This window comes from Gallus gallus, chromosome 9 (assembly GCF_016699485.2).
Source record: "Gallus gallus isolate bGalGal1 chromosome 9, bGalGal1.mat.broiler.GRCg7b, whole genome shotgun sequence".
In the NCBI taxonomy this organism is placed as follows: Eukaryota; Metazoa; Chordata; class Aves; order Galliformes; family Phasianidae; genus Gallus; species Gallus gallus.
This window is the reverse complement of record NC_052540.1, coordinates 14801388-14827414: the sequence shown is the minus strand read 5'-3', so window position 1 is coordinate 14827414 and position 26027 is coordinate 14801388. Positions and strand designations below refer to the sequence as shown.

At 47.2% G+C, this 26027-nt stretch overlaps 3 protein-coding genes across 16 annotated transcripts; 1 reads left to right on the top strand and 2 right to left on the bottom strand.

Moving 5' to 3' along the window:
* Positions 1 to 649: 649 nt before the first annotated feature.
* Positions 650 to 4175, bottom strand: LOC121111469. Of its 7 annotated transcripts, none has more exons than XM_046898820.1 (5): positions 3529 to 3618; positions 3328 to 3429; positions 2294 to 2893; positions 1465 to 1605; positions 650 to 709 (listed from the first exon to the last, which is right to left on the bottom strand). In XM_046898820.1, the coding sequence occupies exons 3-4, from the start codon at positions 2856 to 2858 to the stop codon at positions 1499 to 1501; spliced, it is 672 nt and encodes a 223-aa protein (XP_046754776.1). In that variant the 5' UTR covers positions 2859 to 2893; positions 3328 to 3429; positions 3529 to 3618; the 3' UTR covers positions 650 to 709; positions 1465 to 1498. The 7 variants fall into 7 exon arrangements, with proteins under 7 accessions (XP_046754776.1, XP_046754778.1, XP_046754775.1 ...); XM_046898822.1 differs by having other exon boundaries at positions 2294 to 2890; XM_046898819.1 differs by lacking the exons at positions 3328 to 3429; positions 3529 to 3618 and adding an exon at positions 4042 to 4175.
* RPL35A (ribosomal protein L35a) lies at positions 3931 to 6963 on the bottom strand. Of its 6 annotated transcripts, none has more exons than NM_001396182.1 (5): positions 6849 to 6963; positions 6335 to 6376; positions 5621 to 5773; positions 4739 to 4883; positions 3931 to 4334 (listed from the first exon to the last, which is right to left on the bottom strand). In NM_001396182.1, exons 2-5 carry the CDS (start codon positions 6343 to 6345, stop codon positions 4311 to 4313), a joined length of 333 nt encoding a protein of 110 aa, NP_001383111.1. In that variant the 5' UTR covers positions 6346 to 6376; positions 6849 to 6963; the 3' UTR covers positions 3931 to 4310. The 6 variants fall into 6 exon arrangements, with proteins under 6 accessions (NP_001383111.1, NP_001383112.1, NP_001264386.1 ...); NM_001396183.1 differs by having other exon boundaries at positions 6855 to 6963; NM_001277457.2 differs by lacking the exon at positions 6849 to 6963 and adding an exon at positions 6703 to 6735.
* Positions 6623 to 25162, top strand: IQCG (IQ motif containing G). Of its 3 annotated transcripts, none has more exons than XM_040705664.2 (10): positions 6623 to 7013; positions 8825 to 8972; positions 12023 to 12267; positions 13360 to 13488; positions 14935 to 15016; positions 20632 to 20793; positions 21738 to 21812; positions 23348 to 23479; positions 24232 to 24333; positions 24931 to 25162. In XM_040705664.2, exons 1-10 carry the CDS (start codon positions 6640 to 6642, stop codon positions 25066 to 25068), a joined length of 1587 nt encoding a protein of 528 aa, XP_040561598.2. In that variant the 5' UTR covers positions 6623 to 6639; the 3' UTR covers positions 25069 to 25162. The 3 variants fall into 3 exon arrangements, with proteins under 3 accessions (XP_040561598.2, XP_040561599.1, XP_040561600.1); XM_040705665.2 differs by having other exon boundaries at positions 6988 to 7064; XM_040705666.2 differs by having other exon boundaries at positions 6988 to 7386.
* The last annotated feature ends 865 nt before the right edge of the window (positions 25163 to 26027 follow it).

The window sequence follows — 26027 nt, the reverse complement described above, 5'->3', positions numbered from 1 at the left end:
CTGCAACCCAACGGATTGTGCTGGCAGCAAATCAACAACTGTATTTCTTACGTGTGCCTGTGCCTGCTAGGAGCAAAGATCTGTTCATTTTGGACTGCAAAAAGAGGGAGAGAGGGTGCTTGGTACAGAGACACAGTGCTGTGAGCTCTGAGCAATACCAAAGACCCATTGGATTGAGCCCCTTCAGAGATGATTCACCACAATTCACCTCTCATCTAAAGAGAGAGGACACAAGAAAGGACTTTTGTGCCAATTTTTGACAGTCCTCAGCATCTCAGCGCAGCTCCTCAAACTCTTCCTCTGGGTTCTCCAAACCCACCTCCACTCATCACAACGGAAGCCACAGAACCAGCGAGAGATGTCAGACAGGGCCTGCAGGGCTGCCTGGGGAGCCCCAGAGATCCTGCAGTTGGGCAGCTGGCAAAGTGCCTTCCTGGCACACAGCATGACCGCCCCAAGGTGCGCTCGCACTTTGTCCTGGCACGTAGGCATGATGCACCACAAAGAACCCACACTCAAAATATCCCCTTGGAGGATCCTTTCATCTGCAAATCCCCCCTGCTCTGCACTGCTCTGCACACAGCTGTGGGTCCTACAGGAGTTTGTATGGCACCTGGCGCTTTACAGCTCAGAGGTGCACACAGAGAAATCAAATAAAGACAAGGTTTTAATAATTCTCTCCATAACAGATTTTAGGTGGATACAGGACCTGAAAAAAAAAATTAAAAAGAAAATTAAGGTCATCCTTATGAAGCCCTAACAGAAAAAAAAAAAACAGCTAACCACAGTGCCTTGCCCTGCCCAGAAAGAGAGGGCGAGAAGTGAGCTGAGTTTTCGTAGGGCTCACTGCTGCTGGAGACCAAAACCATCCACTGGCTCCCACAGTGCCCCCTACCTGAGACCCCCCATTCCTGATGGACTCCGGTGTGAGCCCATCCCCAACTCTTCCAGCAGGGCAGGTGGGAAGGTCTGCACACATCCATCCGCTCAGACAGCTTGTCCTTGACCCTTCAACTACTCTGGCACGCAGGAGTAGCTTGGGAAAGACCAATGCGCTGATGGCAAACAGCACCACGGCAGGAGAGGGAGCTTTATCTTGTTTGCAGCCTTTTGGCCAATAACTCAGAGCCAGCAGCAAAGTTTGCTCACCCACCATCCTGTGACTGCAAAGAACCTGGGGGGATTTTAGGAGCTTTGTGCTGTTGGGAACTATGGAGCAAAGAAAGCAAGCAGAAACTCAGTGATTTCTGCTAGGGTAGATGCTCGGGTAGAGTCCAGCTGATGCAGAGTAGAGGTTAGGGCTTTGGAGCAAGGCTGGCATCAAGCTGAGGGAGCACTGTCCCCTTCTGGCAGCTGAGATATCACGCACTGCACCACTCCTGTGCAGGACTGGCAGACGAGCAAAGTACCACAAGGGAAATCTACAGAGAGACATCTGAGTGAACAGCATTAAACCCAACCTACCAAATCCTGCTGTCTACAGGAATTTGTTCGCAAGTCATCTGTGATACCTCACGTGGCACATGCTCAGGCTGAGGACAGTGATCGACTGCTGGGGGCTGGTTTGACCCAGATGAGCAGAAATGGGATTCAGTGAGCTGCCATCTGGGGGAGGAAACACACGGTAGGAGCACAGCAGGAACTATGCTGGTGACAGCTCTTCCCTATGGCTCTCCCAAAGGAATTAGTACTTCTTGCTGAGAAGAACGCAGGGTTGGTGGCACTGTACAGCTATTAACAGCCATGGGAAGCCCCAGTGATGGAGTTGGAAGTTCTCACTGTGAGCATCATCTCCGCAGCCATGTGTTTTGGGGCAGTGAGAGCCACCACAGTCACACTTGAAAGTTAACAGCACATGGGCTTTGACTCGCATCTTCCATTCCCAGTCCAGAACTCAATCCCTCATTTTAAATTCCAGCTTATCTTCCCTCCTGCATCTGAACTCATCTGGTCACTGAGTACCACTAAGTGTCACACAGGTCAGATGTCAAGAAAAACTCTGAAAGAGCAGTGGTGCACTGGCACAGGCTGCTCAAAGAGATGGTAGTCACCATCCCTGGAGGTGTTCAAGAGCCACGGAGATGAGGCACTGAGGGATGTGGTTAATGGGTCATATTGGTGGTAGGTGGATGATTGGATTAGATGATCTTAGAGATCTTTTCCAACCTTAATGACTCTATGTTGGCCCTTCATGCTTCTCAGAGCCTCAACACTCCTGCCCGAGCTTGTGGTTCTGCTCCCAAAAAGCCTGTCTCTTTGTCCCGTGCCCCTGTTTAGCTACATCCCAGGATACCTTCTTGGTAATTAAAGACTTCTCTTAGTGCTCTACACGCAGCTCTCTTGACCTCCAGGATGCCATCGGGCTGGCCTGTCTTGTAGACCGCTGCCTCCACCACCAGCTTCTGGAAAGCGCCATCCAACAGACACTGCATCCTCCTGAGTGCTTCCACTGCCCGGGACAGCTCCTCCTGGGGGCCTGAATGGATCACCACCAGCACCAGCACAGCTGGCATGCATGTGAACAGGTTCCTTATATTAAAGAGGGTCTCATCCACGTAATCCCACTGCATGAGCTGCTTCAAAGTGGTGGCTTGCCAAACCATAAAAACCAGATGCGGTTGAACCTCTTTCTCTTCCTCTTTTTCCTCTACCTGCTGTAGTTCAGTCCTCCCATCACCTGCACTGAACAGGTCTTGAGCAAAATCCAGCAGCACTGAGGGGGTTCTCACATGGACATCCTTCATCTCCATCACCAGCAGCTCGCCGTTCTGCATCCCCAGCATGTTCAGTAGGTTATGGAACTCCCAGCTGGTTTGGTCTGTAAGGGAGGAGCAGGCGGTGGGCTCCTCTGATGCCATTGCTTCTTCCTGTGCAATTATTTTTTGCTGCACTGCTGAGGAAAGGAGTGAAAGGGGTTTTCACTCAGAAACTGTAGCAAAGGTACTTGCAGTTCCAACAGGCTACACCTGTTTCTTTCAGCAGCCATTGTGTGCAAACACACTAATTTGGTCAGGAACAAACAAATGCTACAGAAAATAATTGAGTGTATTCCATCTCACATCTTGTACATGTGAGGTTCAAAGAATTCGAAGAATCTCACATGTACAACTCCTTAGTGCTTGCAAAAATAAAGCCCTGCTTGATCCAAGTACCCTGCAAGCTGCCCACTGCTTATCCATGTAAACACTGCAGCTTTTCACACTTAAGTGCTCTCTTGCTGTTGAAGGAGGCAAATTCAGTTGTTTTCCGTAGGGAAATAACTCGTACACCAGATGTCAGTAGTCAGGTCCAAACCATTATTGAATTTCACTTAAAAAAGTAAATTACCCAATAATGTGTTCTAACTAAGTTAAGACACAGCTGTTCTGCCTCCTTCAGAAGGAAGAGGATCAGTCCTGAATGAAACACCAGCCCACCACAGGAGACAGCCTGCAGGAACACAGAACAAAGGCCCAGCTCAAGTGCCCCCAGCAGCGTGCAGCCCAGGCAGGCTCTCACACAGGGAAGGAATGAAATACATCAGTGTACCTGAGTGAAGGTGAGGGCAACCACTTACCTGCCTCAGCAATGACCACCCACTCAGGGTACTTATGACTCCTTTTGGGAATGAACTAAGACTATGACATCAGCAGCAGCCATGCCAACCTGCAGCTGTCTGAAGCTTCCCTTAAAGTCGTATGGTATTTTTTATGCCCTAAGAAAATCACACTTTAAGAATCCTTAGATCCACTTTCATTGCCTTTTCCTTCAACAAACCTCAGAGAGCTCATTAAAGTAACAGAGTATCAATGTATGAAACCTTCCCATCCCATATACTATTGGTGGTAGGGCTGGCAAGAAAACCAGCAAGTATTAACACAGGCACACAAGCTGCATGACAGCTGCCCCAATAGCAGTGATTGCCAAGTGACGTTTCAAGAGAAACACCAATACAAGCTCTCCCTTTATTGAGGAGGCAAGGAAATATTTCTCATTTTCTATAGAAAACTTGGGTGCACAGTTTACAAAGGTTGTAAACATTTACTGTTTCGCCCTACGTACCATTCAGATTCTATGCTGGAGGCAATGACTGGTCATGATAAAGGCTGCCAGTTATCTACCTTTTCAAAGGTAGCCTGCTCAAGAGATGCCTTTAAGAAGTATGGGTCAAGTCACCAGCTTAGGAGCTAGTTTAGAGTCACTACTACACCACTGTGCTGTGTGTTGTGGTATGCCACTGTAGAATAACATCTCTTAATACAGGTGGAGGGGATTAAAAACAGGAATGTACAAAAATGGAACAGATTCTGTATTTTATTTCCAATAAAAATTTAGATCCTGGATGGATACAGCATCTGAAAAACACAAGAACAGAATCACATCAGAATCCCTGTTACTGGACTGTACAATTTAACATATTTTGCACTCATCATCTGAATCACGGACCTCTTCAACTCCTGTAACAATGACTCCCATTTACACAGAAGAGGGGTGAGAAAGCATCACGAGCAGCTCAGTGACCTGAAGTTCCCACCCAGCAGTCAGCCCTCCTGCTCAAAGAGTCTTTCCATGCCTACTTTTAGGACTTTGCCATACATCCCATGCAATCATCTGGGAAGTAAGAGAAAAAGCTGACGCCACAGCTCCCTTGCCAGTAGGTGGGAACTGCGGCAGAGTACAAAAAAAGTATGTATGCAAGATGACATTAAAATGCACCCCAAAAGCTGACAAGGAACCCCTCATTCGTAAAGCTACTCACCACTCGGATTCTGTGTCCAATGGCCTTGGCAGGGAGGTTGGAGCGGAACTTGGCACGAACCATGCCGCTGTTCCCATGGGCGCGGGTTACCTTCCCCCAGATCACCCGTGTCCTGTTGGGTTTGCCGCCGGGGGTTACGGTGTTGCTGAGGGACCAGAAAGACAGAAAACTTAACTCAAGTTTTATTCCAAAGGAAATGAACTGCTTTACCTGTAGGATTTCTCCGGACACACCACAGGCACAAAGGGCCTTAGGCACCAGGACAGGCAGCAGCTACCTTACAAGAAGCCATATGCCACCTTTGAAACGACAGTGGTCATGCTAACTGCCTGACCAATTTTATTTAAGGCAGTTCCACATGCAATCTCTTAACAACCACTCTCCAAGAAATATTAAGTAGAAGGCAGCAACTATTTTTAAAGCCTCTACCATTGCTATCACAGCAGAAGCAACACAGCTGTGATGCAAACACACAAGAGCTGGTACACAAACTTCCTTTTGCCTGACAAAATATTCTGCAGCTAAGGATCCCAAAAACTCAGTGCTCAACACAAATTCATCTCACTTCAATTTGCCCTATGAACCTGCCTTCAGTTTTCACCAGTCTCAGGCAAAGTTTCTTTCTCATCTCATTTGCTCTTTGAATATAACCATTCGCTGTTACAAATTACACTTCACATTAATTTCTTGATCTGAACAATCTGACAAATACATCACTCAATTCAAAGCTAACAAAGGACAAGCCAAGGAGGCTGCTCTATGTGATACTGCGGTTTATTGACAAGCTGAGCTGAATTCTTTTTTTTCATTCTACCAAAAGATACATAAATCGAATGCTCACATCTTGGCATGTGCAAAAGCTGGTATGAGAGACTGACTTACTTCTTAGCTTTGTATACATAGGCACATCTCTTGCCTAAGTAGAACTCTGTCTCCTGGCGAGCATAAACACCTTCAATTTTCAGCAGGGCAGTGTGCTCCCGCTGGTTTCGGAGGCCACGTTTGTAGCCAGCAAAAGTGGCCTTGCACCACAACCTATGGACACGGAAAACATACACATTAACTCAGTTCAAAACATTAAACCTTTGTAGGAAGGGACCTCAAAGCTCACCCACCCCACCCCGTGCCATGGGCTGGCTGCCTCCACCAGCTCAGGCTGCCCAGGGCCCATCCAATGGCCTTGGGCACCTGCAGGGATGGGGCACCCACAGCTCTGGGCAGCACTGCCAGCGCCTCACTGCTTTCCGAGCAAAGAATTTCCTCCAAACACCTAACAGAAACCTCCCCTCTTTCAGTTTAAAACCTTCCCCCCTTGTCCTATCGCTATTAGGCCGTGTAAAAAGTCGGTCCCCCCTCCTGCTTATAAGCTCCCTTCAGGGATGAACTACTACAGCCATTTCAAGGCAGGGGTTTCAAAGAGGGCCACATAACCGTAGTAACGTAACAGATGCACACAGTACCCCGTGGGTGCACCGGGCAGAGCTGTGCTGGGAAAGGAGAGCAGCCACAGAAATCAGATCGCCGCCCGCGGCGTCAACGCGGCTCTCCCCCCAGCGCTGCCGTTAAGCCGTCCCGAGGCGCACGGCAGGCACTCACCTCCCGCTCATGGCGTCCTCCTGCAGCCCAGTCCCGGCAGGCCTACAAACGACACACAGAGCCGTGAGTGCCCCGACCGACAGCTCCGCCGCACCGGCGGGCCGCCCGCAGCCCGGCGCCGAGACCTCGGGGACCGCCGGCTGCCGCGGGGCGGCTCTGCCCCCTCACAGCGCGGGGCGCTGCCGGCACCTCCGCTTCCCTTCAGCTACCGGGCCGCGACCATCTGCCGTACATCGGCGCCATCCCGCCCGCTCCCCAACCGGCACATCGCGAACCGCAACGCCCCGGTTGCCCCGCCGCCGCCGATGGGCCCATTGCCGCCACAACACCCCCCAAACGGCACCCCGCGCCGCCGCAACCCCGCTCACCCCTACGGCGCCCAGCCAAGATGGCGGCGAAAGGACGAGGCGGCGCGCTGCCCGCCGGGATGTGCGCCTGCAAGGCCCCCGGCTGCGGGCTGCTCGCGGCACAGCCTGAGCGCGCAAAGTGCGAGCGGACCCAGCGGCGTGCGTGCCCCGACCGCAGTGTCCTTTGCCGTCCCTCGCTCTGTTCCCGCGTGCCCTTCCTGCTCCGGGCGGCGATTCGGGGACAGGTCTCGGCGCGCACTCCGTGCAGGCACGCATTGGGACAGCCCCGCGAGGCCCCCGGGCGCCGCGGTCGCCATGGAGACGGAGTCGCGGTGAGCGGCGCGCCGGGTGTGTGGGGGCGCCGGGACGGCACTGCGGCTGGGGTGAGGCCCGGCGGGAAGGGGGGGCGGCAGTAAGGCACAGCCCAGCGCGGAGCGAGGCCTGGCAGGGCCGGGAGAACGTTCTCTAAGGAGAATAACTGCCTGTCACAGCCGATCAACAAACGCTCCCTAAACCTTGGTTCTGACAGTAGGGGTGGGCAGGGTTTTGTAAGGCGCCGACTATTCTGCTTGCTCAAGAGGCATTTCGTGGTAAAAGGGAGGCTAGCTCTGGTTCACGGCCCAGCTGCTGCCTCTGCGGCAATTCGGAATCTCTTTTTGCCGCCACGTTTGTGAAACTGAGCTGAAAGAAACGCAGCATCCCCAGGTTTGGATTTACTGACTGGAATTGATCAGCGTAGCCTGAAATAACTGTGAGGAAAGCTGCCACAAAATGCTGCCTGTGGAGCCATTTGAGGCCACCAGGCAGCAGGACGGCAGAAGCGCGTGCCCAGGAGTCCCACACAGCAGAGGGAGTTGCAGTCCCCGAAGGGTCAGCAGGCCACGCCTCTTCTGTGGCTGTTTTAAAGCATAATTCTTCGTCTGTTTTTCTTTCCCTTTAGATCAGCAGGGAAAGAATGTCAGCTCAAGCTCTGGGGGGAAGCGGAATCCCCCGCATACCTCTTTTTTATTCATAGAGCTTAATGAAGGAGTTCAGCAAAGCACCGTCATTAAAGTCGATGGCAGTAGCTGAATTGAGAGGGTCTGCAGTGAGAGGCCTCACTGCTTGCCGTGTCCATAAGCGCCCCAGACAGCGTTTTCCTTCTCACTTCCAAGTCAACATAAGCCCGGGCAGGGCGAGCTGCTTTGCCACTGGCATCTGCTGAGCGAGAGCATGGCTATACCAGGAGATATATGGGAGGTGCAAACCAGCAGGCTATAGAGAAGCATTCCAGCTGTGAGTCGTCCTAACAGACATTAAAATATTGAGTTAATTCTCTCCTGGACAGAAGTTGTTCGTGAGATAAAGGAAAAGCTATTGCATCCTCCTTTGTTTCCAAATAAGTCACTTTTTCCTATGAGAGCTGCAAGTGTTATTTTTTCTTTCAAGAATGCTGTCGTCATCATCTGTCAGAGCTCTCTCACAGCAAACCTTTCCTTTTCCCCACCGTATTTTTAGCATTAGGCCTCTGCATGTATTAGGTTATTCCTGTGTTATTTAAACTCAGAATGTACACTGTGGATTTCTTCAAAAGATTTAAGAAAAGAAAAAGAAAAGAGCATTTTATTAGTGCCTCTTAGCTAGAAAGATACATTTTCTGACTTCATGCAGAAGCACCATGAAGAATTTGCATCTTCACTCTGTCATTAATTCTGAGTCTGGAAAGAAGAAGAACTGACACTTGTAGTTTGTTACACAGATTATGAGTGATTTATGTGCTATGCTTACAGATTGGACTGTAATATTCTGCAGGCCTAGAATGTGTTTATGCAAGGGTTTTACAGATGGCACAAATGCAGTTGTAGGTAGAGCAGCCAAACGAGGCCACCTCATCCTGCATTTCTTCAGCCTGCCCTCCCAGATCTGCTGCAGGAGGGACCAAACTGTGTTTTGTGAAAGCTAAACATTCCCTCTGTCCCTCAATGCAGCCATCAGCAGAGCATGGCTCCTCTTATAAACAGTGTATGAAAAGCTATAAACAAAGCTAGGGAAGTATATAGAAGGCTGCAAACAGGGCTATTTCAGGTCTACCTTTAGTTTAAACTACTGTTACTAACGCCATACCGTTTTTCTCATGGGCACCTCTTGTCTTTGTTCCTCTTAGCAAGAACACAGACACTAAAGAAATGGAGAAACTCACTCAGCTGGAAGCTCTGCTGCTTACTGCTGTGCTGGAGAATTGCGTTGATCAGCTCGCAATCCTTGGGTACATCATGCCAGTCTCACATGAGGGCAAGACAGACATCAGCCACGTACGTGCCTCTGTCCTCTTTAAGAAAATACCTCTCGTTTTCCTCCTTGTCTTTTATGTCTCCTACCAGCATTCTTTAAATATCCACTCAGGTATTTTTTCTGCAGAGTGCTCCACGACCCTTCAGGGAAGAAGCAATACAAGCGCACAGATGATCAGTTTTAATATCTGTACTGCAGCAGCACTGAGAAGCGTTTGGCAAGGCTGTGCAAAGGGCCCTGGTGACCTCAGATGAGGTTCCGAGGCTTTGTTTTAAAACCTCAGTGGTTAGATGCCAAGTAGAGGAGCAGGGAAAAATAAACAATACATGTCTAAAGTCTCATATAAGTGCATAGCCATTTCAAAAATACTGAAGAATAGGAGCTTTGAAAATACCCCAAATCAGGGCAATTCTGATACTCTGTGAGTGCACGCTGAGGCTCCTCTAGTCCCCACACACAACAAAGTAAGACAGACTTCCTTTCAAAATGTATTAGTAACTACTCATTATTAATGTCTGCTATTAATTAGTTGATTTCTAATAGGCACCATAACTAAGTGGTTTTGAGAAGAAGCATAAAGTACAGAGGAGGCCTATGCTCAGGCAGAGTTTATTGTTTTTGGTATGTATGGTGGCTGTTAAGAGCATGTGAGAGACACAAGAAATAAGGTGGGATCATCTTGAGGGGTAAATGGCTTTAAGTTCTGTTCTCATATATTTAAGTGATACGGCAGGCTCTTTTCAAGTTAAAGAAAAGAGTTTGAAATTTGCTTAACTCAAAGCAATAAAAATAAAGTGTGACCTGGATGGAAATAAAACCTGGGATCTGAGTTTTTAGACCCAATGCTATTCACTGCCTAATGTATCAATTAGGAATGCAAGAGGAAAGTAAATCAATAAATCATCAGCAGAAGCTGCTTGGCAGTGAATTTAGTGCGCGAGCAATGCTTAGGCTGTGCAATAGAGGGCACTCCTCTCCTTAGAAGAGCACGGTGAGCCGTCTCACCTGTTTGCCGAGGATGCTTCTCCCTCACAGCTGTGGGTGTGAAAGCTCTGCTGTGCCAGCAGCAGGAACACACGGAAAGAGCAGATCTCGAGAATGGTGGGAGCTGTTTTTCACACAAACGGAGGTTGATAGACCTCCGTGAGGTACACTTCGTTTTTCTCTTCAAACACAGAGGCTCATTTTTTACTAAGTAATTTCTTAAGACACCATTTTCCCATAGAGTGCAATCCTCAGTAGTGTTCTTAAAGATGCAAATACAAATCAAGGAGGAAACAGTTTAGAAACCAAAAAATGGCTCTGGGGAAGCTACCTGCTAACTCCAGTGTTCTGTAATTCACTGCTTATCCCTGTTCTCAGTGTACATTTATCTGTTGTCACTGTGTTTGTAGAAGACCTGCATTTGCAAAGCACCTTTCGTGCTACACGAGCTCTGTCAGTCCAGCAGATCTGGGGCGTTTTCACTGATTGACATTTCATATGTTGACGTATTCAAGTGCTGGCATTTTTTAGAGCCTTAGTCACAGTGCTGCTTGTTCCTAAAGCAGGGACTCTTGTAGACTGCTTCATGCAGTGCATTCCCCACAGGACGGCGGCCTTTCTCGTCTGCTAAATTTGGGGCAGAAGACCAGCAGAAGGTAAACAGCTAGGGACTGCACGGATGGCACCACATGCAATTTACATCTCCTTGCTCTCCTGTGGCTCTTTGTGCCACAAAGAGCCTCCTGTGGCGCTTAATTCTCTACTGTTTACAGATAATTCAGTTAGAGCCTGTCTTGAGCTTTCCCAGACATTATAAACACCTATTACAGCATCCATAAAATCTACATGACATTAAAACTATTTGTTCGCCTAGAATAGTTATTTCAGAAATATTGCCTTCACCATCAAACTATTTAAACTCCTTTTTCTTCCCCCTAATTAACCACGTAATTTTCATAGGTCTCAGTATACTTTGCATGAGATTCATTTCATGTAAATTTAGCTGTCCAAAAATTAAGCATGGAGCCACTTAGTCTCCCTTCTGTACTCAGTGGTGAGTCATGCAGTCCAGGGGCTACTTCCTCCCCTCCCCAGCTGCATGCTGCATTCAGGAGCATCAGCCTTTCACAGCGCCCTGCACACTGTTCCCACTGACCACAGCAGGACCTCAGAACACGAACGGAGCCTTTCTCCATCAGGGCCTTCTTGGAATTACTGCTAGCAAACGCTGTTCCTGTTCTGACCTCTTGTTTTCATTCTGCCCTTTGAGCTGTGTTGGCACAAACATTTGTGTGGTTATGCAGTGATCTGGACTGCTAAAAATATATATTTTTTTTCTTTTCTTTTCTTTTTTGCTGGAAAATGTTTCCTCTCAGTGAGTTCTTTTTTCCATTTCACAAGCAGCCAGGGTGGGCAGTAGGCAGCTGTGGACTAGGATGAGGCTGGAAGCCTCTGCATTAGTTGGCTCTGGTGGTACTGCTATTAAGTACTTAGTGACAGGCTAAGATCAGCTCTTGTTCTAACAACTACACTGTAAGCGAAGGCCTTGGTGACAGGCAGGGCTGAGACAAGCCGAGATAGGAAAAAGGTTGAGGAGAAACAGACTAACAAGCTTCCTGTACATAAGAGCTGCTGCATAGAAGGGAGGAAGGATTTTTTTTTCTGTCTACAGAGACTGGGACAAGAAGTCAGGGGCTCAGCTGCTGCAGTTTCAGAAAAAGCTTCCTTACAAGAACGGCATACTGACTGGAGAGCATGTAGTCTCCATGGCTGGGGGTCTTTAAGAATGTATCAGACAAACGTCTGAATCACCACCTCTTGGGGCAGGTGAACTGACCTTCTGAGGCCTTTTCTAGTCCTGTCACTGTTGGCCTTTTGATCCCATCAACTTCAGTAAGTCTAAATTGTGCGCTCAAATCTAACCCAGATGAACATTTCTGCTCTTCAGTTCTTTGTAGGATCACCCACAGGTCGTAGTATAGGTGGATTCTTGTTTATTATTAATTCTTCTTCCTCCCACATAAAGCTGCAGAGGGTCTGTTCCTATTGCTCAACATGCAAGCAGGTTTCTCTTACTCTCTTTTAGATCAACAGCCAGAAAACGAAAGAAATCACAGGTACCCAGAATGTGCTGGACATTAAGTATCAAGAGCTTACCTCTGCAAGGCAAGGGAGTGGGGAAACTGTTACCTCAAAGTCTCTGAAAAGCACTGAACATAAGCAGCAGCTGGGGAACCCCGAGGATCCAAAAAGAGCCCATCATCTTTCCAAAAGGGCCACGAAACCCAGTGCTCTGTCTGCAGATTATCTCAGAAAAATTCAGGCTGACAGGTGAGTGAAGCACAAGTGTGATGCCTGTGCAGGATGCTCAGAGCTGTAAAGTTCTCACTCTTACCTATGCAAAATACAGGCTTCCCATTCTCCCAGTGCTGATGCTCCCCAGTCATGGTCTAGAATGATTATACATAAAGAGAGCACTGTGGCCTTGCCTCAGAGGCTATTTAGTTCTGACTCCTGCTTGCCTCTGGATGCCAAGCACTGACAATGAGTTTCCCTGGCAGATATGAACACACAAAGCTCGGTCTGAGAGTTGTCTCATGAACTCAGTTATTCTGCAGGGCACACAGAGCCTCTATGGCAGCTGGAACCATTCTCCTTTATAGAACAGTCAACGTATATAAAAAAATAAAACCAAAAGAGGTGTTTCCCCCCCCCAAATAACTTTGATTTTTGCTCTAAGTCAAGTGCCTCGATTTGGAGAAATACCAGCAGCCTTTGGTTTAAGAGACAGACTGGGGAGCTGAGCATTCTGTATGCATTTTTTCTACATCCTGGCTTCTGTCCATTAATGTTGTTTTATCAAAGAGCTTCAAGAAAATTCTGACACGAATGAGGAAAATACAGCTAAGATATAAATACCACATTCACCATGAAATTCAACAACTTGGGCAAGCCCACGTCTTTGTTAGGATTGTCTTAGGGCTGCACCAGGATATTTTGGCACCCAGATGTCCCTCCATAGACACATCTGTGTCCCCAGATCTCATCTTCCAAGATCCACCTAGCTGCCATTACTGCTGCAGCCTTCTTCCTGATGGCAGCACAAGCTGGCATGACACGGGTACATCTGCACCTCTTTGCTATTTCCTGGAGTAACATTCAGACCACAGCTTGAAGTTGTGAACTTGGACCACCTTCCAGATACAGAGTTCTCTAAAGCTGGAAGCAGCAGGTGCCGTGGGAGAAGCACACTTGAGTTTGCTAAGTCATAAAAACAGAAAAAAGATCTTGCATTTCCTTTTTTAAAAACAAACAAACAATCAAAAAACCCCAAACAAACAACAATAATTGATAAAGGTGCCAGACACTGTGGTATCAGTGCACACCTATAAATTACTGTTGTGTTCCTTTTCTCCCTGGCAGGCAGTATACGAGTGATGTAATTACAGCCACTATGAAGAAGATGGAGGAATCAGGAACATTTGATAGCCTAATAGAAGCTAATGGGAAAGAGAAAGCGAAGAATAGCAACTTGAATGATATCCTCATCAGGTCAGAGTTGTGTTCTGTACTTTTCTGATTACTGACTCGGAGCCAAAGCCCATTTTCCCTCATTACACGATATAAAAGGAAAATAAAAACAAACCCTAAATCAAGATATGGAAAGGATTCTTTTTCAGCTTGAATTATCCTGACTACTTCACAAATTGCATTTGCCCTTAGAAAGAGAAATAACTGACTGTAATAATACTAATCTGACTTGGGAATTACCTGAGCTCAGACCACAGTGGACACCAGTGTGTGCACTAATGCAAATGCTGCTCCATATCAATTAAAACATAATGTGATGTAGGAGTTTTCTGACCTTCAACTCCTTGTCCCCAGAGGAAGCCAGAGTAGCAAATAATCTGTTCAAGCCAGGGTCAGCAACATACGGACTTCAGGTTATACGATGCCCAGGAGGATCTGCTTTGACCCAAATGCTAATGTGCTCCCTTTTTCCAGTGCAGGGCTAGCACAGATGGTGGCAGAGACAATTGTCTTTTGAATGTGAAACCCACCTCTTCCAGCATCTAAAACCAAGGCATTTATTATTTCTCCAAGGAAGGGTCAGAAAGCAAAAATGAAAGCAGCAGTTGCTTGTGGAATCCCTATTCAACACTGGAGTTAGAAAGAGGGCATACAAGTTTTAATCACTAAGGAAATAATCATTTTTATTCCATGATATCAACCATATCTAGCCACTGTGTTATCTGTTCTACTACACATTCTTTTCATCGAATGAACTTGATCTGTATTTAAATATACCATATACTTGTCTGGCTTTGTGTCAATAAAGCAGTCTGAAAGCAGTCTGCAGTAAGGCTGGGACTCCTTATCAGGAGCTTCTGTAGTAGAGTTACCCAGCTAAGTACTCCAAAAATGAAATGCATGTTCGACTGTAAAGTGGGGATAGGGTACAAAGCCTCAGGCAGCAATTCTTCTTACTGGCTTTAGATCAAACAATAAGCATAAAAGCTTGGAAAAGCCCTCAAAGTGAAGTAAAATAACGAGACCTACAACATTATTGCATCCTTTTTGCTTTAAACTGTTAAACACCCCTGTAGGTTTTAGCCTGGCTCTCCCAGTTTTTGGTTCACTTTTCCTTTCATTCCCATCTTCCCTGCTCAATCCATATATCTCTTCTTTCAGGATTTACTTACCAAGTTACTAGCTTTTGCGAGATATCTCTCTGATCTGGATGCGTGCTGCCTTCAACACCAAAGTTCAGAAGGAAGGCACGAATGCCTTTTCTGCTCCCCAGACACTGGAAGCAGCTGCAAGCTTTTCACTTCTTTTAGTTCAGCTGTAACAAACTTGCTGAGTAAGCAGGTTAATTGGGGCAATGTTCAGCTAGGTGCAGCAACGTGTAAGGAGTCTGAAAATTCCCTATCTAGATACACAGCTCTTGTTTTTCTTGATATATTCAAGTGACTGTATTCTCCCATTTTCCTTCAGGGAAGAGGAAGGAAAGAAGGAGATAAAGTCACTCCAGAAACAGCTGCAAGATGTCAAGAAAGAAACTGAAATAGAACTTCAGGTGAGATGACTTAACACTGGGCATCATGCCAGGGGGAAGTGTGTTAGCAAGCTTGCTCCTGCTGCCCAGGAACTAGCACTCAGATGAGAGGACACAGCATATGTAGCAATCCTTCATTTAAGAATAGAGAAGCAGAATAACTGCGACACAGATTTATATTCTGAATATAGTTATTAATGAATTTAAGAATGCTATTCAAGCAGAAACTCAAAGTGCTTGTAATTGTGAAAGGCTGTGAGGAAGTCAGAACACCTCAGAAACACTGCCGTGCAAAAACACTGCAAAGCATGGACATGAGTGAGTGCTGCAGCCAGGAAGGAAGAGATTAGCTGCAGACAGCAGGATCTAAGGTTCTGTCATACATAACGATGCAGACATGACACCTGACACAGAAGAAAGACTGACAGTGAGGGATTAAGAAATAAAGCATCAGAACTGGCCTAACAACATGCCATTTTTCTACCTGCAGTTTTGTCAGGGGAAAATATCATAATTTTCATCTATTTCCTAGGCTTCCACGTACAACAGAATCCCAAACACACAAGCCCTACGCAAGGGCAGCTCAATGTTACTACACACACCCCATCAACTTTATCTGTGTGGAAAGCTTCAGCCTTTCTGTCTGCAGCATGTGAATTGTGCATGCACAGTAAATCTGGGGCATTCTGGACACATCAGACTTGCTGCATGAGTGCAGATCAATTAAATGGCATATCGCTGGTCACTGCGATGCTTACCAGACAGCTCAGACTTGATGGTCATGCATGCATAAGAGCAAAAGCACACAGCTTGGTGCAGAAACAGGCTAATTTAACCTGTTTCTGCTGAGGTGAAGAAAGAAGAGTGTGTGATGAAAAACCAGCAAAAGAAAGGCAAGGTCAGAGCTATAGAAGGCTTGAAAGAAAGAACAAGAATGTGGCACTTGGTTCATTACAGAGGAAGAGGAAAGCAAGGGCATCTGAAGAAAGACATGGTATCACTAAGAATTTTGTCCTTGGACAAAGGGTGGCCAACAAGCCAATAGACATTTGGCTGCACAGAGGAATTTCGAGCTGCTGACATGCTGCTGATGTACATTTTAGAGAAGATGAAGGTTTTATGTTGGCAGCCTGGATGCATATGTAGTGGAAGGTTTAATTGTAAATAACAGGATGGTTCTAAAAACAGGAAGGATCTATTGACACTGAAAATATGTACAGATATCTATGTGCACCAGAAGTGCAGGGGACATATTAAAACAGAACAGCAGAGAAGAAAGCAGGAATGTACAAGATGGGAAACTTACGTCAGTCCTCATCTATCAGCAGAGATCTTGGAAATGCATAACGAACACTGGGAAGTGTAGCAGGATGAAAAGAACACTAGAAATAAACTGTGGGCATAACAGAAAGGAGAAAGGAATCATTGAAGGACGTGGAAAGACAGTAAGTTAGGAGGAATACCAAGAAAGAACAGTTGTGGAAACTGAAAGAGGAATGAGGGATGAAGTGCTCTTTTTTTTGGTGTGTGCTATTTTTCTTCCTATGGATTTGGACACATCCTGGCACTGCACAGTCAGCCTTGGTGTTTGTCCTGCCTTGCACCTCTCCTAACTCTAGCAGCCACACAAATGTGTGTAGCTCCCATGCTGAGGACATGCTCCTCTCTGTGTCCTTTTAGTACCTTCTGCTAATTTGATTCTTGCTTTTTGCCTCATCAGATGGGATCTGCACTCACCTGGGATTTTGGTTTTATGTTTCCAGCTTAAAAGCCTTTTTCTGGGCTTCCTTATAGCTTCAGCTTTGATAACAAATCAAAGACAAGACTACTTTCAAGTACTGCTTTCCTCCTGTGCCAAAAATAATGGTGTCTCACCCTGTCTCCCAGGGGAGAATAATTTCTATTTGCTTCATATGGGATTTTCCCATAGGCAATTTTACAGACACTTGCACGATTTGTCACCTCGCCAACTAATTAGGAGCAGAAATACAGCTTGCTGATTTTGGAGTAATTTTGAACAATAATAATACAGAGGCCTGTAGACAAAAGCCTACATGGTTGTCTCCAGTCCAGTAGCTGAGAACACACAACCAAGCAAATCTCATCATGGAACCAGAAAAACGTGGTCTTTGCTTCACCCATGTTGCTTGGGTGCATTTCCAGCCTTGCTATTTCTTAATGAGATGCTAATTAAAGCCATATTAGCCGGCTCAGCTCATTATTCTTTCTAATAGAACACAAATCGAATGCTAAATGTTTTCACTTATTTTGTTTCCTTTTGGAAAGCACTGATGTCTCGAAAGCTGCTGAGATGAGCAGTCTGGTTTTATACTTACCCTCCACACAAGAGCATCCGTGTCGGTTGGCTGCAGGAATTCTGTTTGCTGCTGCAGTGTTTATTTTCTAACGTGCAGAAAAACATGCAGGTTTCTTGGAGCAGTGATGGCATTCTGTACAGACTTTTAAAAAATGCTGATATCAGATAAGATAATGTTTAGCAGAAAAACTTAAGAGATGTTACCGTTCAAATTCTTGCATTGCTTTGCACTCAGACACTTTCTATGACCTGTAGGTTTTGTGGTAAACTCATACCCATACGCTGCTCTGTGTTTACACTGGAGAAACGTACCAGATGACTCCAGCGGAAGGCAGGAGGTCTGTGATGGTCCTGAGGCCACGTCAGTCCCCAGAGCAGCTCAGCAGGACCCAGAGCTGCTGCAGTAGAGCCAAACCTGGAACCACTCAATGCCATCTAGTCCGACTCCCCTGCAATGAGGACGGACATTACAAATCACCACAGTGGGAGGCCGAGTGACCCGTCAGCCCTGTCATCCTTTCAGCTGAAGCATCTCTGGGGGGTGTGCAGCACAGGGGTGTTCTGCCAGCTGGGACAGACGTGTCTGTAGGGCTGCATGCTGTGCTTTCAGGGACTGCAAGTCCCGTCTGCAGCAGGTGTATAGATCTAAGCATACCTTCAGGCTTTGCAGGCTGAGGTTTTGCCGCTGCAAGTGGAAAGCTCATCAACACTGGGCACGGAAGCAGGGAGGCAGGCAGCAAGGCACAGTGCAGGCTCACCAGCTGCTTGCACATAGCTCCTGTTTGTTAATTTTGTAGCCAGCTGCATTTTAAGTGACTGCAAATACTCACTGCTGTGGAAGCACGGAGAGATCGAGGGGGCATTTGCAAGAGATAATCAAAAAGTTTTGTGTTTTGTGAAAACACAAAATGTGCGTACCCTCTCCAGCAAAGTGCTGTTGCTTTTGCCACCAAATGACATTTTTTGGTCAGAATCCTATGGTGCTGGCTAACAGCTGCAGAAAGGCCTCCAAGCTGCTGTTTGTGAGCTGAGAGATCTGAGAGAACAGCTTGTTTGCCTGCTAGCAGAGCAGACTGGCTCGTAACAACTATTTCCTGGGTTTTGATCTTGCTCTCTGCCAGTTTTGTGATAGTTCTGGACACATGATTTATGATTCTGCATTGTTGGTTTGGCAGATTCAAAGCTGAAGTCATCCCATATAAGCAGCCCAGAGGTTTACTGCATTAGCTGTAAAAGCACGCTGTGTCCTGGTAGGGCCCTTTGCTGCGATAAACCAGAAATGAATAGAGGTTAACTCTTTTTCCCTGAAGTTCAGGGCACAGCACAACCCACAGGTGGTTTCCATGGGTTGGGGGCAGCAGCTGCGTCTGCTATGTGCAACCTAACACCGAACACACCCCAGCCCTGCAGCTCCGGGCCCATCAGCTGGGCTGCAGTAGCTGCCCACACGCCTGCAGTCGACCTTCTCTCTGAGTGAGTGCGTTTCTGTAAACCACCCACAGGGTTTTGCATTTCGCTTCCCGTCTGCTTTGCGTTGTGTAATCAAGCCCCCAGACTCTCCACTTCTAATGAAGATATTTTACAACACCAATTCCAAACCACAAACATGCCACGCAGCAAAAAAAAAAAATAATACCAGAGCAAATGGGCCCCCTTCCTGGCTGGGGCCCGGGGCTCTGAAATCAAAAGTGGTTTTCCCTCCGCTTTATCAAAATAAGAAATAAAAAATGGCATTCATGCTCTGCCCCACCTCTCTGAATTCTTTGTAGCCTACGTTGAACCCTTCTTTTCTGACCTGTTTCCAGATCCTTCGCAGATAGCAGTGCAGCACTGACTTCAGCAGCTGAGCCTCAGGGCCGCAGAACATTGGTGTTTTCCATTAGCACCTCCCCGGTCTCTCTGGCAGCCCTGCAATTTAGACACGCTTCCACCACAATACAGCAAGGCAGCCTCGAGATGAAGTGCTTCGGTCACCTCCCACGTCTGCTGAGTAGGAACACAACCGCTCCCAGCGCCCACCAGATTTCACATCAAGGAAAGTAAAGGCCATCACTGGAAGCCTTAGTGGGGCACGAACAGGTCACGTCTGTAGCTGTCTTCAGTCATATGATGATAAGGATGTAAAAAAAGATCTGATCTTGGAAATGTTCGACATATTTTGAATGCATGACTTTGAAAACCACCAAACAGCATCGGCCAAGGCCTCTAATTGTCAGGAGCCTTATAAATACACTTTACTCTTCCTAACTATGTCCAACAAGGGGTGCAGAGGGAAGGATTTTCCTTTTCACTGTTCCAAACTCTTCTTATAAGGAAACCTTTCCAAGTGAGTCACGCTGCAAAGGCTTTTAAACATAGCAGTACTGAGCTGGCTTCTTCCTGTGGCATTTTTCCATGTTTACACTGTGAAGGAACGCAACGGTGCTTCAGAGACAAGATATGTGGGCTTCAAACCACGTACATGCCAGCACTTTGCTATTTCATCTTCAGCTGCAAGGTTTGGCTGCTGAACATCAAACCCATCGCAGCGTGGCAGGAAAGCAAAGAGAAAGGCTGTAATGGAGCAACTGGGAGCCAGACCAGAGGCAGTATGGTTGGTCTTGCATAACAGCACAGGAGACTTTGATGTCCTTTCTAACTCGCAGTGTAGTTCTTCATTTTACAGGAGGTTCATCCAAGTCGCAGGCCCAGATTAATGAACTTTTCTCTGCTATTCGAAGAAATTGATTAAAAAGGAGTAAACAAACTCACAGTCCCAAGTTGAGCAAATGCGCTCTGCTTCCTGAGCATGCACACAAAGCTGACCAATGGGGTGCACTGACCCACGAGTCTGTGTTGTCTGTGGGGCTGCTTCTGGAGACAGAGCTGCTCCAGGGAAGCTCAGGTCCACTGCAAAACAAGGTGTGGGGAGAGGCTGGGAGCTCAGAGCCAGCTTTCCTTGACAATCCTTGCTCCGATTGTATGCTCTTATAACAAAATGGACACCATCTACTTGATAAGATTTCAGGAAAGAACCACTGAAACATATGAGCGAGCTGAGATTCACATGTTTATCTCCTCCTAATGCTGTGTTTATACAGTTGCTGCAGAACTAGGGGGAAAAAAAAAAGCAAAACAAAACAACAAAGCCCAACAAATCCAAGGAACAGAGTATACTTGAGGAAATAAAACTTCAGCATACATGTGGCTGAGGTATTATTCTCCTGTTACAGGCGCTCACTCACTTAGACTAATCCAAGGGTTTAGCAAAGCCTAACCTCAGTGGCTGAAATTACTGGACTGTTCTCATGCTTCTTTTGCTTATTGTCTCCTCCCCTAGAACCGAGATAATGTAATTCTCTACCTCAAAAATGAGCTTCAAGGGATGGAAGCCAAAGCAGCCATGGAGCAGCGCTACATGAAGAAAAGCGCAGACCTTCAGGTGCACCAAGCCCAGAAGAAGTGCAGCAATGCAGAGAACAGACTGAACAAGGAAATTGAGGTAAACCATCCCCCAGAGCCCTTACTGAAAAGCATCTCCAGCTAGCAAAGAAAAAAAGTCAGCTCAGCACATTGTGCGTAGGTGAGAACAGAAGGACTCAGCACTATGCTGGGAACAATCCTTGCTTAGCAAGATCTTCCTCTCCTCGGGTTCTGGCACTGCCTGTGCTTGTCTGGTGTCCCACTGTGAAATCACATTATCCTTTTTCTCTAAAACCACAAGCATCCTCGTCCCTTGGAATTACAGCTGAAGCACGGTGAGCTGCACAGGCAGCATTTCTTCAGATCCGTAGGAATGGGATGGACAACAAACCTTTTTATTGGAAAAAAAACCAACCAAAGAAATGGAAAAACACTCACCAGAGCCACTGTCTGTCCTCAGCACAGAGGGGTGGCTGCCCTGCTGTCCTGGGTGCTGTTTTCCTGGTGGAATGCTTTATCAGAGGGTTTAGATGATGACAGGATGTTGTCTGCTCCTGGAATCATCACGTGGATGCAATACTTTCTGCATCAGGTCCCAAACAGGAAACATGAGGTGAAGACCTTTATTTGGTTCCTTTAAAGATGATTTCGAGCTAAATGGATTTGTTCTAAAATACATTCTTTTTTCCTATTCGTTTTAATGCTAAAAGTTCATGCTCCATTTGCATGTGAGAACTGCCCAGCAACAGGAGAACTGTAAGTGCCACAGCAGGGAGCAGGGTCGGTGAGGCCATTCCTCTTCCCTTGCATTATGTGAACTGTGAACATTTCATGCATGGTTATTTGCTGGCAGTGCTGTGAGGAGCAGCCCAAGTCCTCCCTCCATCCCCTGATGCCCAGGCTGCTCTCCATCACCGTCACAACACAGAAGTTTGAATGCATCAGGAAACCCAACCAGCATGCATGTTGTGCACACGTATTTACACCAACGTTGTCTAACATTTTCTGTCTGCACTGATACAGGATTTGAAGAGGAAAACTGATGAGGAGATCCGGGTGCACATGGAGATTGAAAATTTCCTCAGGCATTACTACAAGGTCTGTGTGACTTTTCCTGTTGATGCTTAAACTGGCAACCGATAAACATTACATTGATTAGTTTCCAAAGAAAACCAATTATTGCTCCATCAAACTCACCAGGTTCCTGATGCTTGCTGGTTGGATTACTACTTCCCCTCAAGCCCCAATTAACCCAGCTGTCCCATATTTGTGATTTGCTACATTCGGATACATTGCCTTAAAATCACTGTTCATACAATGACTGGCATTGTTTATTCCAAAGTTACAGGGTTTCTTTCCCTCAAATAGCCATATTTGACTCAATGGGGATTTTGTTTAAGCCATCTCTGGCAGTAGCTGGGACTTCCAGCAACTCAGTGAGGAGTGCTCTTGCACAAAGTTAGGGTGTCCATTTTGCACACCCAAGTGTTGCACAGTGGGAACATAAAGAAAGAAAGGTCAGAAACTGCCAGCCTAATTATGCCTTTTCTTAATCTAAGGCTTGGATAATTGCTAACTCGGGATTACTGTACCCGATTTGAGCAGCAAACAGCCATGACTGTCCCTGTGCTGTTGATGCAAAGGTTCAGAGCTTTCCCATGATCAACAGCAGTGCTCATAACAGAGAACACCATTAGTGAGCATCTCATAAACCGTATGACCAGAAGAAAACCTGTACTATTGCAGGGCACCCAACATCACTGCCTGCTTGTAATTTAAGAAAAGAGAAATGAATTTTCAACAAAGTGCAAAGAAGTGCTGCGTGTTCAGAGCAGTTACATTGTGATCTCTACATCCCAGAACCAGTTTGATCACTGTTTCAAAGCAAGGGGACTTCCTGAGTACAAACCTCTCTGCACTCTGACAGCAGCGGGTGGCTTTGCAGTGGCCCACACAGATGATCATGCCCTCCATCTCCCTTGTGTGTCCAGCTGTGATGTTGTCACGAGACTGATGCTTTTCCTCAGGTTATTTTTCCATTCAAGCAGTGATGGCTGTTGCTATGGTGAAGTTAGTCGTGAATGGGAGGAAGTCATCAGTGTGGTGGTTTCAGAAACACCTGCCATCCTATTGATGAGTGAAACAAAGCCGAGTTCACAACCTGAGAAAGCACCAACTGCTCTCCCCTGGGACCTTATTCCTGGTGCACTGAGTTTAATCCAGAAAGTGGCCGGGGAGTCATGTGCAGGATAAAGGCTCTCTCACTGTGAAACTCTATCTCCTAAACTCCTCTTCCTGTGCACACACACCAGGAATGGCTTCTGGTTGTCATTTACTTCACCAGAATTGTGCACAAATGTAACCCCCACTGCATCTCCATTCTTCACGCACCTCTGAAAGCCCAATTTAGTCTGTCTTCATACCCAGTCCAGTGCTGCTGCCCCCATGGTGGTCCCCAGCAAGTTATCACTCTTAGCGTTGTGATCCTTTCAAGGCTTAGGTGAGAAGGAAACACAGACCACGCAGATTTGATGGGATTCTTACCACCATCCTGAGAGCAGGCATGCCGCAGCAGTAAACCTTTTCCCTGCCAGTCTTTGTACCCTGCTAAGCCCCACTCTATCCCATTGCAGAAGGTGGAAGAGAAGCTGGAATACTGGGCGGACAAGCATGAAAACGACACGGATGCTAAAGATAAAGAAATCAACGCCCTCAAAGAATCAAGGGCAGAGAACTTGGAAATGCTGCAGAGATTTGCCAGTGAGGTAAGACAGCAGCAGCAGCACAGTGCTCACCCACGCAAAACTGCATCCTGCCTTTTTCATGCCATCATTCAGATAATGAACAAGGGCCACGGGGAAAAAACAGCAGTCTTGAAGTATTAGATGGGACTTTAAGTTCTGGGAAGGTGCGACACCACCTGTGACATCAAGGATGGATACTTTTCAAACACTAGCACGTAATTAGAAAACCACTAACTGCAGGGCTCTGATTGCAGGTACGCAGGCAGAGCAGAGTAGGCAGCACAGAGCAAGGTGTGTAGAAAAAGGGAGGCTAGAAGAAATTCACTTGTAGGCATCCCTTATTGTCACTGGTGTGAGAAGCTGAGACTGAGTTAGATGTTCCCCTGCTTGTGGGCTCCATTTTCACTCTGTTTGCTGTCATCTCAGTGTCCCAAGTGTTTTCACTCATCATCTGCTACCTATCCTGGGGGAACATGGATCCTTCCTGCCAACATCTGTTGCCCGAGACCCCATCAGGCAGCCATTTTACAGCACAGGATCAGAAGGTTAATTAGACACACGCCATGGAGCGGTTTCACTTTGGCAGCAGCTCTCAGTGCCTTAAGACTGGTGGTGGTAATGAGCAACATTTGCCATCTGGATTCAGGGAAGATCAAATAAAGGAGGGGGAGGAAGGTCTGTGTTTACCCATTACCCGTGGGCTGCCACAGGGCTCCTGGTGCTCCCTGGATGTGTTCTTCATGTGACTGCTGCACTCCTGTGCCACTTTGCAGTGCCGGACATTCGAGGAAACCATCATCGCTGACCGGGCACAAAAAGAGGCAGAAAGACGAAAACGAGAGCAGGATGCCATGGAGCTGAAGAGCATCCTGAAGGTAAAGGGGAACGAAGCTGAGGCAGCGCTGCTCCACCAGCAGCTTGGAGTTAATTATTTGCACCACAGGTTTTGTTCAAGCAGCAAATGGTCTGAGAAAGTTGGCTGGTGTGAGGTGGCACAAACGAAGGAGAGATTCATAGAATCACTGAATGGCCTGGGTTAAAAAGGACCATAATGGTCATCTAGTTTCAATCCCCCCGCCGTGGGTAGGGTCGCCAACCACCAGACCAGGCTGCCAAGATCCACATCCAGCCAGATTAAACTTGTCCCTTTTCCTGGGGCAAAGACAAAGGCAGCAGCTAGCTGCAGAAGGGTTAAGAAGGGAACAAAAGATGAAAAGCCAGACTCCTGAGATGATCGGGGGCTGTGCTCATCACAGCAGCCCCGCTGCATGGGTGACACAGGAATGGAGTCACAGAGCTGCTCCCTTCCTAGCCACCAGCAACAGATGCCCTTGGCTCACTCGTGGACATACAGGCCCAGCTGCTGCTGCATGGGCCAGAGGTTCCCTCCTGCAGTTGGGAGTGCAGTAGAGATGCTCCGGCCATTCTGCTGTACCAGGGTTCCCCCTGAGACCTCTCTCTCCTGCTTCCAGCTGCAGGCCTGGTGGAGAGGCACAATGGTCCGCAGAAACCTCGGCCCCTACCAGAACCTCCGGAAGGCTCAAGAGAAGCAGCTGTTAAATCAGAAAAGCAAAAAGGAAAAACCTGCAGCAAAGAAAAAGACACGCTAAGAGACATGGCCACAGATGTACTCCAGGGCCGCTGCTGGGTAAGGCACTGCTGTCTGTGTTCAGCAGCACAAAATAAACCATGGAACAGAACTCAGGCTATTCTGGAGAACAGAATTCATGACACACAGTTAAAGTGAAGCTCCTGTAACTTAAGACCCTGAACAGTCTTTGTACAGCAAAAACAGTGTTTTTTCCTCAGTGGAAACAGAAACTGTGTTAAAGCAGTGAGAAACATGATATCCTCCCAAGTATTTTATACAGCTAACGAGTAATTCTGCTAACAGCTCAGTAACTCACCAGCATGAGATGCTCTGCCCTGAGAACCTCCTCCGCAGTCCCCCAAGGCACGGTGCTGGCTGAAGCAGTAGGGTTTGCTGTGGCTCCGGCGGCTCTGAGCGGGGCAGGAAGCCAGGTCAGCCACATCTGGGCTCAGGCTGTGCTCGCCCTGGTGTCAGTGGCAGCATTAGGTCAAACCAGGGGAAAACTGCTGATGGTTTGCAGTGTAAACACGAGGGCAGTCAAAGCACGCAGGTTTCCATTCCCACTGTACTGCAGAATGCCAGCACATAGACAGAATAGCTCTAAATGTCCTCCTACAGAGGGAAGCAGCTATGGAAAAAGACAGCTGATGTGCCACAGCCGTACCCACCACCCTGTCTGCAACCACCGTGCGGGGAGACCAAGCAGCAGGCAGGGTGCAATGTGCTGCTTTATTTAACTGAGGGCAGCCCTTTCACATACAGTGTGCAAAGCAAAATCAGCCCTGCGGCTGAGCTGGCTGGTTTCTGACACTCATTCAAGGAAGAGAGCTCAAACCATACAAACCCAGCCTTGCTTTTTGTGACCATTCTCTGCTGGCCCTATCCAAACATCCTCGTGTCCAGGCTAACCTGTGCCAAAAGCTCTGAAGTTCAAGTAGGATGACTGAGATCACGAGCAAAGAGCCTTTGGCTCAGGAC

Bases quoted from the DNA above. Each gene is read 5' to 3' on its own strand.
- LOC121111469 (XM_046898819.1), bottom strand. From the start codon at position 2,858: ATGGCATCAGAGGAGCCCACCGCCTGCTCCTCCCTTACAGACCAAACC. The intron at 1,606-2,293 runs GTATCCTGGGAT...TTCCTCCCCCAG, and splicing joins AGTCTTTAATTACCAAGAAG to ATGGCAGCTCACTGAATCCC.
- RPL35A (NM_001396182.1), bottom strand. The intron at 4,884-5,620 runs GTAAGTCAGTCT...CTGGTCCCTCAG, and splicing joins TATGTATACAAAGCTAAGAA to CAACACCGTAACCCCCGGCG. The intron at 4,335-4,738 runs GTGAGTAGCTTT...TGTGTTTTTCAG, and splicing joins TTGGACACAGAATCCGAGTG to ATGCTGTATCCATCCAGGAT.
- IQCG (XM_040705664.2), top strand. From the start codon at position 6,640: ATGGGCCCATTGCCGCCACAACACCCCCCAAACGGCACCCCGCGCCGC. The intron at 7,014-8,824 runs GTGAGCGGCGCG...TGTTCCTCTTAG, and splicing joins GCCATGGAGACGGAGTCGCG to CAAGAACACAGACACTAAAG. The intron at 23,480-24,231 runs GTAAGACAGCAG...GCCACTTTGCAG, and splicing joins TGCAGAGATTTGCCAGTGAG to TGCCGGACATTCGAGGAAAC.